Consider the following 18,231-nt stretch of genomic DNA (forward strand, 5'->3'; position numbering starts at 1 on the left):
TATATGTCTGTGGTCATTTCAAAATTAATCAGACATGATCTCTGATATTTCTCTGAAAACATCCCGTCTTTTCATCATTGCAATCTCTTTACATTTACGAGAGATAGTAGTAGGATCCATACACTTTCGGCTGAAACTCATGGCTAGCTCTCAATTTTATAAATTCCTGTGTTAGATCAATAAATGTTTTTAAAACTAACGTGGCAATAGGTCTAATATCCCGATAATAACAAGTTTATGTACTTATCAGAAATATGTGATTAGACAAGAGCTGTAACTGACTTAACAGGCGCAAGGAAGTTCTGCATCATGGGCATTTGCCTCTCACACTAGCACATGTTGTCAAAGTTGAGTGGCAGCACCCGCAGTCCACATGCCACCAAAGAGAAGACGTGCCAGTTCTTTTGCTATCATGAGGCTAGGGATATGCACCCCGGTTCGAATCCCGTAAATGCCAGAAGTGACTCTACTTCGTTTGAGCAAGGCCCTTTAATCTGCAATTGCTTTGTCCTGGGTATGACATCCAGTCCTACAACCTGCAGGGTTGGTGGCAGGATTGGCACTCCAACCACTGTAAAAAAAAACCTCACACTGTTTCAGGTGTGGTGCTGAGGTTCGTCCCATTGCACAGTGGCACTCGTGAACCAATCAAGGTGGTTCATCGTGTGTTGGGTGGGCCAATCAGTGCATTCTCCTATCCTGTCCTCTAACAACAGCAGAGTATGCTTTACACTGTACATAACTAGAGAGTTGTTTCTCCTTTGTTACAACAGGGTGATGTTTGTTCCATAATGAAGCCATTAGCGACTTATTTGACATTTGGAGTTGTTCTTCATTTGCAAGTTTATGCTTTACTTCATCCATTGCTAAGATGGCTACTCTAGCTGGTTATCACTCAGGTTAAACACGCCCACGAGAGAGAATGAGAGGTGGGAAGAGGGGGGGAGGGGGGGGGGAGGGTTGATATGCAAATTACAGAGCGAAAATGAAAAAGGTGGGGGTGGAGGTGGCTTCTATAAAAACAAAAACCTTGAATAAAAGAAACCTGAGCCTGGCCAGTGCCCGATGTTTACGATCTGCATCAGGTATCGATCTCTCGTTGGGTGGCAGACCTCTAGCCTAAATATTTAGTCATATCTTTAGATATCATGAAAAGGTTTAAAATTCAATGTAAATTGACGGTGAAAACAAATAATATATATATGAAAAAATACTTTTTAAAAACCATGCTTAAATTAAGTTAAAAAGTGTACTAAAAAGTTAAAAATAAGTCTCTTATACATCACTCATAAAATAAAAGGTGGTTCAAAAGTGTTTTTTGAATGTTGATTGATGAAAAGTGCCCACGCTTTTATTTTGCAAGCGATGTATGAGAGACTTATTTTTTACTTTTTAGTACACTTTTTAAATTAATAAATTATATATATATACTAGTCATTTAGCCCGTTACAATAACGGGCGCTAGAACAGTAGTACATAAACATTAGTAGGAACAGTCTATATTAAATGGTAAGGGACTTTGACCTCATTCTTTTTGTTGGTCGTATTTTTCTTTCTTTCAGCCTTTCTTTTGTTGATGTTTACTTGCTGAGCTGACCGTTCTTCGTGGGCTGTCGCCGTGTATTGTGTGTCTTAAATTTTCTGTGACAGTAATACTGTCTTGTACGTCCGCTGGCTTGTACGTCCGTAATATACCTTTAATTTTCTCTGGTGGTAATACAGGCGTGCGCGTCGGTAATATGCCTTTAATTTTCTCTGACAGTAATACTGGCTTGTATGTGGCTGTAATATGAGTCACTGTATTGTGTACCTTTAATTTCCTCTCGCAGTAATACTGGTTTGTACTTCCGTAAAACGCCTCTAACTTTCTCTGACAGTAATATCGCGCATCGCACCGTGTCCTGCGCATGCGCACTTCACCAGAAGACACACACACACGGACACCTGGACGCACACAGGGATTTTATTTAAGAGGGTATATATATACAGTATATATATATTATTTTCAACTTTTTAGACTTGGGTTTGTTTTAGTATAATTTTGTAATCAATATTTTAACACTTCCTTTAATATTTCTATCCATTACTAGCACCGTCTATTCTTCATATGAAAATTTTATTTCTTAATTAATGTTGATTAATTGATCAATTAGCGAAACTGATTATTGATTCATGTATTGTCATCGGAAATGAGTAAGTGTGCAAAATTTCAAGTCATTTGGCCAAAAGGAAGTGGGTTAAATATCGATTACAAGATTTGTACCAGACAACAAACAGGTGAAGTTAATATAAAGGTAATAAAAAGGGAAGCTGATGGGGAGCCTTACCGTCAGTGACTCCCTCTTCCTCCCACTAGTGATGAAGGTGAAGCCTTGGGTTTCAATGGCCACTCCTGTCCTCTGAATGTGTTCCTCCACATACCTGTTGAGAAATCACCCAGGACTTTTTTTTCTATTTATATTCATCATAATTTGTGAAAACGCAGGTTTGCCGACTGTTGTAACACACAGAACAACTGTAGGCATATAGCAAAACTTTATGTTTCATTTAAAACACAAACACATACATTCTTAGAAAAAAAACAAATATGTTGCAATAAGCAAAGACTGAGAAATAATCATTAAAATGTTCATGTGACAAATTATTGAATTGATTTTTATATATGTATTTTGATTAAGATGGTGGTACAGTATTATCTTTAAATGCCGATTTCCCTGAAGGAGGTCACCGAGGTAGTTTAGCAGCTCCACAGTGGCAAAGCCCTAAGGGAAGAATAGATCTGCCTAGTGTGACAGGTAGGGGGCACCACTGAGCTCCACACCCTGGACACAACCAACAGAAACACGGTCATGGATTCACAATGGAGGTTTTCATTATAAAAATTCTTCACAAAGGTTTCTCTAAAGTTGCACAAGCACGGTTATAAACAATATTCTTCTTTCTTTCTTCCTTCTCTCTCCATCCACCTCCCTCCAGCAAGTGTCACCTTCCTTCCTCTCGGCTTTGACTCTACTGCAGGAGGCTGGAAAACTTCCTTTTATGTCAGACCTGGGAGTACTTTGAGTGCCAGGGCATAGTCTGATGGAATCACCCCAAGAAACAAGGATCACAAATCTCTGCAGCACCCCCTGGAGGCATCCATGGGACCCAGTGGGGCTGACTCACAGCACTACAACTCCCATCATGCTCTACAGGTACCCACATGGTTACTGAGGTCCTTGGATGCTGCCATCTATACCAAAATAGGAGCCTTCCCCCACTGTTCCTTTGTTTTGTCCTGCAATCTGGGTAATGCCAATCCATTGCAGTCCTTCCATTCTGGCTTCCCAGCTCAGCAAGAGTTCCCCTTTTCTCCAGATAATGTTTCCTGGCACTTACACTAGAAATGATGAAGGCTCTGGGCATTGTTGGACTGTCATGGCTGATATGCCTTTTCAATGTGAGTGTTCATCAACAGCCGTGCCCCTAAAGTGGCAGACCAAGGGGGAGCCAAGGGTACACTCCAACTTTTGGGGGATCACACTCCTCAGGTCTCCCTGGGAAAGCTTATGCCAGGGTAATGGAAATGAGCCTCCACCAAGTCATGGAACCCTCAGATCCATGAGGTGCAATATGGGTTCCATCCAGGCTGTGGAACAGTGGACCAGCTCTTTAGTCGCATGAGGATCCTGGAGGGGACAAGGGAGTATGTCCAATTGGTCTACATGTGTTTTCTGGACTCAGAGAAAGGCGTGTGACTGTGTTCTTTGAGGGGTTGTGTTGGGAGAATATTGTGTTCCAAGGCCTCTAATAAAGGCTACTCATCCTCTGCATAATCACAGTGAGTCCTGTGTCTGCAATATTCAGAAAAACATCAGCACCATTCTCAGAGAGTGTAGGACTTCACCAGGGTTGTGGTTTGTCTCCTATCCTGTTTGTGATTTTCATGGACAGAATATCAAGGCACATCCGGGGAGGGGAGGGTGTCCAGAACTGCAATACTGCTTTTTGCCAATGATGTGGTCCTGTTGGCTGTATCGACCTGTGAAGTCCAGCATGCATTGGGACAGTTTTGTGACCGAGTGTGAAGCGGCAGGGATAAAAATCGGCACCTTCAAATTCGAGGCCATGGTCCTCAGTAAGAAAATGGTGGACTGTCTTCTCCAAGTGGGAGGTGACTTAGTGCCTCGAGTGGAAGAGGTTAAGTACCTCGGGGTCTTGTGAGGGGAAAAGGGATGGTGAGATCGACAGATGAATAGTTATGCAGTTGCTATACCAACCCATAGTGGTGAAGAAGTAGCTGAGCCAAGAGACAAAGCTCTTGATTTACCAGTCGATCTACATCCCCACCCTCAGCTATGGTCATGAGCTCTGTGTAAAGGACGAGATCGTGGGTACAAGCGAAGTGTCTGGAGGTGGCACTTGGGACCACTTCTCTACTGCCAAGCTGCTCTTCTGGAAAAGTCAACTCAAATAAAGGAGCATTGAAATCATCAGATGAAAAGATTCTATTATCACATTGGACGGCCTGCACAGATTCCACCATAGAAAACCGTGGAGCGGGTAGGCTGCCAGTTAGCCAAGGTCTCCAGGACTGTGACCCTGTTTATGACTTCCTCCTTTACAGTTTTAATCTCCACTGTTGTCAACTGGCCGTAGTTCATTAATGAATTAGTGGAAAGATATTGTTGGATTCCATGTTTAATCAGATTATACCTTTTTATTTGAGTGTTTGAACATATCTGCATTTAAATGTGTACCAGTTCTGTATTTAGTAATTAGTATAATCCACTTGACAGATGTAGACATGCAATGCCAAGTGGTATAGTCAATAACTGCACGCTACTCTCGTGGTTTTGACCGATTCCAGGAATAATTGGGTCAGGATTGCTTATCTGTTGTACACAAGTAATGTTTCTTTTCCCACATGCGCACTTTCCAACAATATATTGCATTTTCCAAGACCTCTCCAGGAGTTGAGAATTGTCCACTTGTTTTACGTCGTTTTTTTTTTGCTGCCGCTTCTGTATCTGCAATTTTAATTCATGAGCCTTAGTCTTAGTTTATATGTTATTTACCTATGTCTGTATCTAAGCATGTACAGTTTATGTAACTATTATTTCAATTTATATTTTACAACCACAGTTCAACCCGAATCCTTACCAGTTAATGAAAGAACTTTTTCCTGCCGAGTGATTGCCCATCAGCATGACTGTGATCTTCTTCCGAGGAGGCAGTAGGGGGAGCCCTAGATCTCCAGCCAACTGGACAAGACCTGCGAGGAAAGAGAGAAGAAATAAATGAAATTTGGTTTGACAAAACACCTCCTTGAATATCTTTAAATGAGAGTCTTTGTACTTATCACAAGATGATGATCTATCTATCTAATTTGTACAGCGCCTTTCATATCAAATTCAATTTATTATTATGAAGGACATTTCCATTTGAATGCCTAGCAAGCCACACAAATGTTAGATAGTATGAAGAAAGTGCAACATGAACACAAAATATATATATATGTATCTACTGTACTGTATATCTCTCTATTATAAAAAAAATCTTGGAAGGGAGACTAGGGACACGAGAAGTGATCTTCTTGGAAGACAATTTGACGTTAATGTCACGTGAGACAAGGCAGTGAGACAAAATGTAAAACAGGTTCACGTACATCTAACCTAGCAGTTGTTGGAATGCTTTTGGCAGACACACTTTATGTGCTCCCAGCTCTTAAAACAACAACAAGCGACAAGCAGAACACGCAGCTCGCCAACAGCAGCAAGCCAGCAGATGATCCGACCACTTCTCGTTAGCATGCGTTCACAACACGGGCTGCAAGGATAGGCTCAGGGCCACTCGAACCCCAAATAGGATTAAACAAAGTATATTCTATTAAATTGTTATTATTATTATATAGTTTTATATAGTGTAATTTTGCATTGCATGGTAAGCACTGTTTTCTTTAACGTGTGTTCAAGGAAACCTTTGACATTCATTTCCATTTAGTGACCTTACGAGGGACAGACATATTTAAAAATAGCCACGATTTCTCTGCATAAGCCAAACAGATTTCACTTGAAAAACACATCTTACCTTTTTCTTTATCAGTGTAGATGCCATGGCATTCTGATAATATTCTTTCATTGACATTATCATCAAGATTACTAGCTGAATTTGCAGGAGCCTTCAACTTTAAACGTCCCGACATTTTCATGGAAAGAAATTCCGTACTGTGCAGCCTTCCAGTACCAGCAAAGGGGGAATCAAGTTACGGTGACTCTGGCAAACTAACTGCTGGGATACGTAAATAGCGCTGATGACTATTAGTACGTAATATGATAATAAATGTCAGTTCTGAAAACCAGAGCTATATTCATCACAATATTAAGTGCACAAATCCACCAAATGCCAGCTGTTCTTATTTTGTTATAATAATATTGGGTGGCGCTGTGGTAACTTGTAATAAGGAGACCAGAGTCTGCATGGAATTTGCATGTTATCCCTCCCACAGACCAAAGACATGCCAGTTAGGAGAACTGGCATAACTAAAGCAAGGTGGAAACGATTCAAAACTGGGCAACCTCAATGGCTTTGAGGTTGAAAGGACCACCACATCTCATGGTGAGTTGAGGTATTGTGGCATTTTGGGTAACTGAGAAAACTGGATTAAACTACACTGTTGGGAGGGTATGGGGTCTGAAGACTTATGTAAGACAGATAGATAGATAGATAGATAGATAGATAGATAGATAGATAGATAGATAGATAGATAGATAGATAGATAGATAGATAGATAGATAGATAGATAGATAGATAGACAGTGTGGCGGACGGCTGGGACGCATGCCCAGCCGGGACACCTCTTCAACACTGGATCTGGGGGAGCAGCCATGGGATGCATGCTACGTCCCCCGGAACACTTGGTGGCAGCACCCCTGGGTTGCATCACGGCCACAATGGTGGAACACTGGAGCTCATTCTTGCTGGGCTCCATGGCCACCACCCAGGGGAGCTGCATGGCTTAACGAGCCCATGTGGGCTAGACTGCAGCCTGAAGTAGGTCAATGAGCACCTGGAGTGGTGGTGGTGGTGGAAGAAAAGAGAGGAGCGTGATTTATTTGTGTGTTGTTTGGGACTGTGTTGTGTCTGTGGGGATTACGGGGAAGACGTGCCCCACAGGTGAAGAGAAATAAAAAGTTTATTTATTTTACATGTGCCTCCGTGTCCATCTGTGTCGGGTCGGGCGTCTATATAGTACAGGGGGAAGGTGTTTCCCACAAGGGCAAAATAAAAAAATAAAAAATGTGTGCATTGAACTTGTGTCCCACGCTTGTCTGTGTCAGGTTTGGAAGGCAGTGCAAGCCCTGGTGGTCCACAATAGATAGATAGATAGATAGATAGAGGCTAGGGATCTGGCAATCGGAAGGTTGCCGGTTCGAAACCCGTAAATGTCAATAGGGACTCTGCTCTGTTGGGCCCTTGAGCAAGGCCCTTAACTTGCAATTGCTAAGCGCTTTGAGTAGTGAGAAAAGCACTATATATATGCAAAGAATTATTATTTTAGATAGATAGATAGATAGATAGATAGATAGATAGATAGATAGATAGATAGATAGATAGATAGATAGATAGATAGATAGATAGATAGATAGATTGGATATAATAGTACAGCAAATGAAGAGCTTTTTACTCAAGTCATGTACCCAGCCAGCCAAGTGGTAATGATCAAAAGTGGTCTTTTAGGTATGACCCTTATATGTTTTATTTGGTGTAAGTATGCTACTACACATCATTTTGGAGGCATCATCTTTATCACAAAGTCTCTTAATATCATGGAAATGTTTCTCTAGATCAGGGCCTAGCATATGGATTAAGATTCAGAAAACAGAATGAAGTTATGTAAAAGAGAAATATTTATTGCAGTTTTCCGGCAGTGTCTATCTATTTGCAATATCTGTGTCATTCTATCTACAGTGCATCTGAAAAGTATTCACAGCGCATCACTTTTTCCACATTTTCTTATGTTACAGCCTTATTCCAAAATGGATTAAATTCATTTTTTCCCTCAGAATTCTGCACACAACACCCCATAATGACAACATGAAAAAAGTTTACTTGAGGCTTTTGCAAATTTATTAAAAATAAAAAACTGAGAAATCCCATGTCCATAAGTATTCACAGCCTTTGCTCAATACTTTGTCGATGCCCCTTTGGCAGCAATTCCAGCCTCAAGTCTTGTTGAATATGATGCCACAAGCTTGGCACACCTATCCTTGGCCAGTTTCGCCCATTCCTCTTTGCAGCACCTCTCAAGCTCCATCAGGTTGGATGGGAAGCGTCGGTGCACAGCCATTTTAAGATCTCTCCAGAGATATTCAATCGGATTCAAGTCTGGGCTCTCGCTAGACCACTCAAGGACATTCACAGAGTTGTCCTGAAGCCACTCCTTTGATATCTTGGCTGTGTGCTTAGGGTCGTTGTCCTGCTGAAAGATGAACCGTCGTCCCAGTCTGAGGTCAAGAGCGCTCTGGAGCAGGTTTTCATCCAGGATGTCTCTGTACATTGCTGCAGTCATCTTTCTCTTTATCCTGACTAGTCTCCCAGTTGCTGCCGCTGAAAAACATCCCCACAGCATGATGCTGCCACCACCATGCTTCACTGTAGGGATGGTATTGGCCTGGTGATGAGCGGTGCCTGGTTTCCTTCAAACGTGACGCCTGGTTCCTTCATCGGTTTCACCTTGCCTGATGAAGGGGCCTTAGCTGCCTCGAAAGCTTGCATTTGTAATCTATTTAGTTAGCCAATAAAAGGTGTAATTTCACCCTACTCTCTCCTCTGTCTAACTATCTATTATATAGTGCCTTTCATATCTATCTATCTATCTATCTATCTATCTATCTATCTATCATATAGTGCCTTTCACATCTATGCATGTATCTATCTAAAACTGCTTTTTTTCAAAAATAGCTTTTTAAAACTATCAATTACAAAATAAAATAAAAATAAAAACTCTTTGGCATGTTTCTGAAGAGCAAAAGCTGCATTTTATTCTATTCTATATGGAAATATAAAAATAGGTAATCTATTTTATACTGCCATGACTAGAGCTGTCTCACACCTTATCAGAGGAACAACTAATTTGAGGATGGCAAGGGTGAGGATAAAAGCAAGGGGGAAATAATTCAAAACTATCCAGCTTCGATTGCTTTTGAAGTTGAAAGGAATATCACATCTTATGGTGAGTTATGGCAAGTTCATGAATTATGGGATTTTGGGTATGTTATTTCAGATGCTGTATTGCTAGGTGGATTACATGTAATACAATCAAATAGAATGGAAAAAGCAGGAGGGGGTCTGAAGACTTAGGTGAATAGATAGATAGATATCCATCCATCCATCCATCCATTATCCAACCCGCTTAATCCGAACACAGGGTCACGGGGGTCCGCTGGAGCCAATCCCAGCCAACACAGGGCACAAGGCAGGGAACCAATCCTGGGCAGGGTGCCAACCCACCGCAGGACACACACAAACACACCCACACACCAAGCACACACTAGGGACAATTTAGGATCGCCAATGCACCTGACCAGCATGTCTTTGGACTGTGGGAGGAAACCAGAGCGCCCGGAGGAAACCCACGCAGACACGGGGAGAACATGCAAACTCCACGCAGGGAGGACCCGGGAAGCGAACCCGGGTCTCCTAACTGCGAGGCAGCAGCGCTACCCACTGCGCCACCGTGGATAGATAGATAGATAGATAGATAGATAGATAGATAGATAGATAGATAGGAAAGGAGCTATATAATATATATATATATATATATATATATATATATATAGTAAAGTTTTAATTTCCACCAAGAACAAATACGTCTGCCGATCTACCCATCAATCGAGCTCTGTAAACACCACGTGACTACGTTCATTCATCTCCCATCTTTATTGTTGAATGTTGTTGTAAAAAAATGAGCGGAAAGCAGGCCTGGGCTCGTCCTTTGACGCGTTATTGAATGCGTCGTTGCCATCTTGGATTAATATGAAGGAATTAAAAATGCTCGTCCAAAGGCAATGGTAATCGATGAATTCTGCGTTCAGTTTACTCTCTGTTAATGTAAAACTCCATGTATGGACAATGTTTATTCACGCTGAATTCACTGCGGCGTCGCAAGTGGGAGAAGCCATTATTTAATAGCGAATACGCTGAGGGGGGGATTAGAATATTACCAGTTAATTAAAACTAAGATTTCTGTTTTAGATCCTCAACATACAATAATAAATATTACTTTATACAATTTTTAATTAAATTATTATACAAGAACGCATTTATTTTAAAAACATTCGTAATTTGTTACCGTGATAGAACGATCCCTCCCACCATTGTTGTGGTTAATTGATCCACGGGCACGTTGCCGAAGGCGGACGGACACTGCCAGGACCAAAAATGGCGGCAGCTGTCAGTTCGCTCTATGATTACAGAGAGCCTGCTTGTCTCGACAGTGATGGCGAGGGGTACAAACCTCCATCAAGAGGGTAAGGTGATACACTAAACCACATGGTATGTGAAGAAAAAAAACTTAGCATTTCATAACACTGGGTGCACGGAAGGGCTATTGCTTGCACTGGTTACTTGAATCGAAAATGAAATACATCGAAGAAAAATGTTAGTAAAGGATGTGACCCTTCCACCCATTACCTACAGAAAGTTTTCCGTGCCAACCTTCAGTTGCGTCTGACGTGCTGAGTGTATGTAGCACCCTATGGCTTCTGGGGGTTTTAATGGGACAGGATCGAGGAGCGTTTTGCAGGGCTCGTGTAAACGGACGCAGTGAAAATTTGCACTTAGAAATAAAATATATATATATGTAAGTAATTGATGAGTCCAGATAACGCCCGCTTAGCAAGTTCTTAAAGTTGCTCAGGCCACCAGAATATTGACTGTTACCTCTTCGTCCTAAAAGATGGATGCAAAAAGTGATAAATGGTGTAGTGTTTGGCTGAGAGGAGATGACGAGGTTGTAAAACAAATATTTGTTCACACACTAATTAATAAATATGGATGAAAATTCCGATAAAACCGTTTTTTGGTCATTTTAAGTCTGTAGTATAAATTTGATAAACGAGATTGATCGTCTGTGTGCGACGCATACGCTGAATACCCCATCGCTGTGATGAAGGACCATAATTGGAAACAAAAGTTGCAAATTCCCCAGCTAGGTATATAGGGGGGTGGGCAAAAATAGGTTTACAGTTATGAGTACACAGAGTTTATTCTTACATTATTGTTTATTAATTGTTGTATTTATTTGTATTGTCTTCTTCTTCGTAAAGCTATTGCGTTATTAAAGCAATTATAATAATCATAACCTACATGTCTTTTTCATTCTGAACAACTACAAACCTACTTTTACCCACTTCTGTATATTATTTTAACAGTTTTCATTTTAAGTGAGCGATATTATTTGTTTTTTTGATCATAAAAAAATCAATAATTTGAAACACTGTAGCTAGAAACCCATGATCCATTAATCAGTTGATATATTTAAAGTTAGGACCTTTATCTTTATTTATTGGCACAGTATATCAATTTACTGATGTGCTTCATTATCTCATTAAGGGTCATACTGGCAGGTTTTATTTTTTATTTATTTATTTATTTTACAAGATATTGTATGTATTTTGAATATGTGTTTAGATAATCTACTCAAGTTTAGTAAGACATTGCCAACTTTTATACTTTTTTTTTTTTATTTAGATGGAAAACATTTTCATAGTTTTGACAGATTTTTGCTGTTCAGTGATCTGACAGTGGTGTTGGTTTCTTTGTGGATGGCCTCCTCCTCCCAAAAATGACAACATATTTATATGTGTTTCTTACCTGTGTGTACTTTGTAGTGATGGCAGAGGAAAAATGAATGCCACATTTTCATGCATGTTTATGCTGCAATGCAAGGGTAAGTCAAATGAAAAACTTAAAATTGCGATAGAATTCTAAACACCATACCATTGTCGTGTAAGTTGGCAGCATCGTTAACCGTGACATTAGAAAGTGTCCAGCAGTTGAAAGCCCAGTGGAGATGAGCAACATGACATCATAGTAATAGCATAAAGATGGCAGACCCACTGGAAACATGTACCAAAGCGGAAGAGCGTTCTGTCATCATTTTATAAACGGTGAAAGGGTGAAACCTATCAAAATTCTTCAGTGAATGGAGGTTCAGTGCGGTGATGCATGTCTGTCACTCTCGCAAGTGTATGGGTGCAGTAGGAAGTTCCAAAATGGTGAATTCTGTGACAGACACGCCAAGTAATGACACCAGAGTCAATTGCAGAAGTTGAATGTAATGTAATGTAACGGGACAACGGTCAAGTGACGGTGAATAAAAGAGCTAAACTTCTAAACAGCAGTCATGGTTCAACTTACCACATCATCCGTGATGTGCTGCACTTCCACAAAGTTTCTGCAAGGTGGTGCCATGAAAGCAGAGTTGAAACAATAACACGCTGATGCCTGGACCCCTCGCGATGGGCAAGAAGACTATCAAGTCAAATGAAGAGGAGCAGCAGATGGTGCATGACCCCAAAATGGTTTTTTTTTCCCCTTTTATTTTTTCTAGAGATATCCATGCACTTTGTTATCACTGGAGGATTTGTATCAAAGGCCATGGAGATTACATTGGAAAAGTGATACAGTTGTATAACATGTTTGCTGCAATAAATTATGAAAAACAATATTTAAGGTTTTCATTTGACTCACCCTCGTATAAGCCAGTGACAACTAATGCTGTACCATTGCAAATGATGTGATACTCCGTTGTACACAGATTTACAGCTTACTCAGTTCTTGTTGTAGTTATTTTTGTTTATCATTGAATACAGATTGTTTTTACTGATTCATACCTACAGCAGTACAACATAGAAAATAGGAGTGAATAAATAGTATGTGCTCATTTATAGCTGTTACATGTTTGATTTGCAGAAATCTGGCAATTTGTGCATGCAGGATGCTTTACTCTTTGGTGTTACATTGCTTAAATCCTTGTGTGAAATTCAGGTTTAATTATAAAACATAACCTGAGGCAGACTTAATCATAATTGCACAGACATGGTGCCCTCTAATCATCACACTCAATGAAAGTGGTGCGTCTGGTGCTAATAAAGTCAATGGAAACTATCACATAATTAAATATGAAGTAAGTTAAAATTTTCTGTTCTTTGTCCTCAGAAACTTCCCTTTTAAGAAGCAGAGAAAAGGAATTCCGATGAAAGTTCTGGAAAGGGACACCCAAGCAGATGAGGACAGCTTTCCAGGTATAGCCCGCAGGATGTGTTTAGCTCCCTGTCATCGTTAATCAGGTTAATAAAATTACTGAGCAGGTGCATAGAAATGTGCTTGGAGGTTTTATTTAGTTTTAAAGCTTTTCAAAAATGGTAGTAGTGTGTTGGAAAGGATGACAAAATTGAAATACGCAGTACATATTAAAACATCAGATGACTGTATGAATTGGTTTGTTTGACTTAACATATTTCTAACAGTGGAGTCTTCTGAATAATCTTTCCTTAATTTCACAGAATTTTTTGTTTGATTAATCTTAATTATCTTAACATGATACAATATTTTTTTTTTTTTTTTTTAAATATTCTGCATAATTGTAACGGCTGCCTTGTTCATATACAGTAGCACTCTATGATCTGGTTGCCACTTTATATTTTTAAATTTTCTAGAATTCTTTTTTTTATTATTATTTTTGTTTTTAATACAGAAAGTGGAGACTTTTCACCAGATCCATACAATGACCCTTGCGATTTTGATGAGTCTGAGAAGAACCGGATGGAGGTGCCTTATTTCCAGCCATCACATATTGCAAGTGTACAATGGTAACTCACTCAGTTATTAAATCTTTGTATAATGTCTAGATAGATAGATAGATAGATACTTTATTAATCCCAAGGGGAAATTCACAATTCATATACATATGCTTCTCGTTTTACATGTTTTATTTGTCTTTGTGGTGTTTTTAAATTTGATGAACCTGGATGCTCAAATCAGAAGCATCTATACCATTCTGAATATTCCATATATGATTGTTTTTATGGAGTATACATCTTTACTCTTAACATATTTATGTTGTAGCTCTCCAAGCTTAAAAGAGGAAGAAGCATTAATCTCCAGCGGAAGCATATACAAGGCTCCCAACTGTAAAGTAAGGGAGGTGTTTTATGGAAACCAGTCTCATCTTCAGGTATTTGCCATCAGAGACATTGCAAAAGGTGAAGAAATCACAATTGATTACGGATTGCCAGAATTCTCTTGGAGAAACAATGAACTGGTAAGCTTTTACTTCAGAATTCTTACCATCTAGGAAATTTATTGATTTAATGAATTACTAGAGGGCTCTGCCCCCTGCTCGCTTTGCTCGCCAAACCCCTGGCCTGTGCTACACGCCAGCCACTTTGAGTCTGTGCCGCTCGTGTATGTGGATTTCATTTTCACCAAACAATAAAACTTTTAATTCTCGTGGATACGCCTCTTCATTGGGAAGAAACACTACTTTTCCCCGATGGCAACATAAACTAGACGATCTACAAGTCTCTGACTTAAAGTTTAAAGCCAAACAATATCTACGTACTTCTGACATATCACCTCTATCCATATGTTCAAACACTTTTCGCTTTTACCTTTTCGTCAATATCACATTGAATTCTGATTACGTTTTTGGAATTACATTCTGACAGTGCAACATATAAGTACCCGTGAATGAATATCGTTTCTTTCTCTCTACACGAACTGTGTCTGACAATAGCATTCACACAAATGAGAAATGATTGAACTGTGTGCAAAGTTGTAAATGTTTTAGATGTGGGCAGGACTTTTTCAAATCTCTTTGCATAAAGTCTTGTCTCACGGGGCTTAAAATTTTCTCTCGCAGGATTTCACTTTCACCAAACAACAAATCTTTTAATTCAGGCACATACGCCTCATCATTGGGAAGAAACACTACTTTTCCCTGATGGCAACACGAATTAGACGATCTACAAGTCTCCGACTTAAATCCGAACAATATATTCGATCTCTTTTTCGCTGTTCTGTTATTTCACCGAGTATTAATTTCCATTTGTTTGCGCTAATGCGATCTTTACTATCATTTTTTTGAGACTTTCGAATTTTAGTACTTTCATTATCTCTAACCTGCTCTGCATGTGTATCTCTTCAACGTTTTTGAATTCTTTACGATGTTCTGCTTTGTCATCTACTCTTTGTCTTTTATTTATTTGTTAACCGGGCCTGGTTAAATCTTTTGGCACAAAGACTCGTCTTGCGGGACGTGAAAGTATCTCTCTGAAAAAATCACGTCTCGTCCCAGGCTAAAAAGTCTTGTCTCGTCCCAGGATTTTTTTTTTATATTAGAGAGAGATTAATAATCCAGATCGGTATAATGATATCACATTGAAACAAAATGAAAGAAGTTCAAGCTGAACATATAATGTATCTGGCTTTTCTAATCGAATATACATTTCATAATAAATGAGTAGGTCAACTTTAAGTGAAGTTAGTGGTGGTGGTTGTTGTTGCTATTATTATGCTATTATTTTTACCATCTGTGATTGGATTTATGAAATTGTTTTGTTTAACTGACTTTTATAAGTTAGTTTAAATGCTTTTCCTCTAATGAATAGTTTTGTTTCCCCAGAGCTTCCAAAATGCTGATTCTTCAGCTGTTCTTGACTATAGCTCTGATCTTGACTGTGATATTAAAAAGGTATGATGAATATCTTTTATTTGCTACTCTTTCTTGGAAAGACATTAATATGTAAATACAAGTTCATAACATAATCTTGAATTGTTGTTTTCTGTGTTACACTGTTAAAATAAATTGATTTTTCTTTTGTGACATTCTCAGCAATCAGCTTTTATTTTTAAACCGTATACAGTGTGTATGTATATCTGTCTATTTATGTGACTGGAAAAAAATGGTTACTAAAAAGGTTACTTCCATGCTGAAAAGGTTAAAGACAAAATGTTTCAGCTACATAGCCATCAACAGGTGTGCACTATGAAGGAAAACACAATTTACAAATAGAGAAGGGGAAGAATGGAACAAAGCAGGGCAGATGAGAGGTGAGAGTAGTTGAGAAAAAGCTACCATTACGAAAAAATGAAGGTAGTGATTTAAAAAGTTAGTTGACCATTAAGATCTGAGGAGATATGTGATATTTGGTCGAAAAGAAGCTGAGCTTCTTCTGGTTTTTCTTTGAAATGTGTCTTTGAATCCCTGTAAAAGAACACAAACCGAGAGATCAGTGTAGCTGTGGTCAAGAGATGTGAAGCATTCTACAGTAGGCCTTATAAAGTCTTTAATCTTAACAGCTGGAACATGCACCCTGAAATATCCCCTTGTTTCACTTATGTAGATGGCTGGATGCTTCGTACAAGAAATGCAGTAGATAAGATTTTAAGACTGGCAAGAGGCCCATTGTTTTAATACTGAATTTACCAGAGGGACCAGCTACAAGGGTATTGGTGGTGACATATTTGCAAGTGACATAACGGCTCCTGTTAGAGCTGAAATTGCTTGGCGAGGAATGTGACCGTCCTCTGTGAAGTGAGCTGCGGATGAGAAGTTTGAGTAGCTTAGGTGGTGAACAGTAGGAAATCAAGGGACAGTTGGGGGGGAAAAAAAGGTTCACGTTTAAGGATCAGTATACAAAATTTAGAATATTTAATTGTTTGACCTGGGGGTGGGTTGGAGGGTTGTTTGTCGTGAGAGTGTTAAGGTGGAATGGGAGGACCAGTGGGATGTGGTTTTCATTGTTACGGTTCCATTTCGAGTACATGTTATGAGTACATGTTGCAGAGGCAGCAGCATCTAAGGATCTGTGAAAGAGGCCAAGAGTTTTTAGAATGCCAGGAATGGAGGGAGCTATCGAGAAGGTAACTGTGCGAGTCAGTTGGATGGACAGGCTTACAGGTGATGTTTCCACCAGAACTCTACTATTTTTAGACATCAGTCTATCAATCAGTTTTCCAAGACTTAAAACCTGAGGGATGGATGGAAACTAGTAAAATCTATTGATGAATTCCTGTAGCTGGCTTCTGAAACAAAAAGCAACACCAACACCCATTGCAACTCCACTGACCTAGTTAACCAAAAAAAAAAAAAAGTGATCAAAAAAGAAAACACAGAGGGCAGGAACCAGTTCTGCTTTCTCAGGAGGATATTGAAGGGAGGATCCTGAACTGAATGTCTGTTGATTGCCTGTCTGAGACATACAGGGGTGAACAAAAGTAGATTTACAGTTGAAAGTATGCATGGCCGGCGGTTTAAGCTCTTAACGAGTTTGAACTTAAGTGCACTGTGCCAGTGTGACATTCTTTTGAGTTAATAAAGATACTGAGTTAATAAAGCTATAGTACTAATCATAACCTTCATGTCTTTTGCCCATACAAGCAACTATAAACCTATTTTTGTCCACATCTTTGTGTGTGCACACGTATATGTACAGTATGTAAGGGTGTGTCTATAATATATATATGTCCAAGGGGGCGGGACTAGAGGAGAAGCCAATAAACAAAAGCAGCTCAGAGATTAGCATTCGCAGACACAGCACTTGGTGAGCACTTGGGTGGTATCTCCAGGCTGCTTCATCCCTCTGTCCGCTCCCTTTGTGTCAGATGCAACTCGTATACCAACTATCCACCAGCCCTGTGAGGTTCACTGGTGACCGAACACCCAGGCAGATGGACTCCAGCAGACTTTAGATGCGTCCGAAGTGATAATATAGTATGTGTATTAATGTATATTGAATATATACCAATAGTATGTACAAGACATGTACAGAGAATTGTTTATTTTATTTATAATAAAAAAAATCTTGGGCCGATACGTGATCTTCTCGGAAGACACTTTGACATCCCATTGGACAAAAATACAGTTGCTGTACAGGCTTTTAAATGATTGATGCGCAGCGCAACAAGCAGAACACGCAGCTCAGCAGAAAGCCAGCAGCTGATCCGTCCGCATCTCCTTAGCATGTGTTCAGCCCCAAACCCCCCCAACTTCACAACGAGAGTGGCAGAGACGCAAAGTGGCTGGAACATAGAGCACCCTGGAGTGGGGGAAAGGGGTGGGCAAGCAAAGCGAGCAGGGGGATAAGCCCCATAGTCTTAAATATGTTAACTACTATTCCCCAATATATTTATCAGGCCTGGATGCTGTCATCCACTACCTCGTCAAATGGCAACAAGTAAAACC

General features: G+C 39.7%; 2 protein-coding genes across 4 annotated transcripts in view; one reads left to right on the forward strand and one right to left on the reverse strand.

Moving 5' to 3' along the window:
• Positions 1 to 6,234, reverse strand: part of LOC114658621 (sarcalumenin-like) — a 31,675-nt gene extending 25,441 nt beyond the window's left edge. Inside the window, exons 1-3 of one of the 2 annotated variants that reach the window (XM_028810647.2) lie at positions 6,070 to 6,234; positions 5,143 to 5,254; positions 2,328 to 2,421 (exon numbers count right to left, since the gene is read on the reverse strand). In XM_028810647.2, coding sequence (XP_028666480.1) covers positions 2,328 to 2,421; positions 5,143 to 5,254; positions 6,070 to 6,190 — 327 coding nt within the window. In that variant the 5' untranslated portion in view covers positions 6,191 to 6,234. The remainder of the gene's footprint in view (positions 1 to 2,327; positions 2,422 to 5,142; positions 5,255 to 6,069) is intronic. The other variant, XM_028810646.2, reaches the window with a different exon arrangement.
• Positions 6,235 to 10,374: 4,140 nt separating this feature from the next.
• Positions 10,375 to 18,231, forward strand: part of si:dkey-117m1.4 (uncharacterized) — a 28,634-nt gene continuing 20,777 nt past the window's right edge. For both annotated transcript variants that reach the window (XM_028812355.2, XM_028812357.2), the window contains exons 1-5: positions 10,375 to 10,510; positions 13,203 to 13,288; positions 13,741 to 13,855; positions 14,112 to 14,307; positions 15,670 to 15,738. In XM_028812355.2, coding sequence (XP_028668188.1) covers positions 10,422 to 10,510; positions 13,203 to 13,288; positions 13,741 to 13,855; positions 14,112 to 14,307; positions 15,670 to 15,738 — 555 coding nt within the window. In that variant the 5' untranslated portion in view covers positions 10,375 to 10,421. The remainder of the gene's footprint in view (positions 10,511 to 13,202; positions 13,289 to 13,740; positions 13,856 to 14,111; positions 14,308 to 15,669; positions 15,739 to 18,231) is intronic.

The sequence above is a fragment of the Erpetoichthys calabaricus genome, chromosome 10, assembly GCF_900747795.2.
Source record: "Erpetoichthys calabaricus chromosome 10, fErpCal1.3, whole genome shotgun sequence".
Lineage (NCBI taxonomy): Eukaryota > Metazoa > Chordata > Cladistia > Polypteriformes > Polypteridae > Erpetoichthys > Erpetoichthys calabaricus.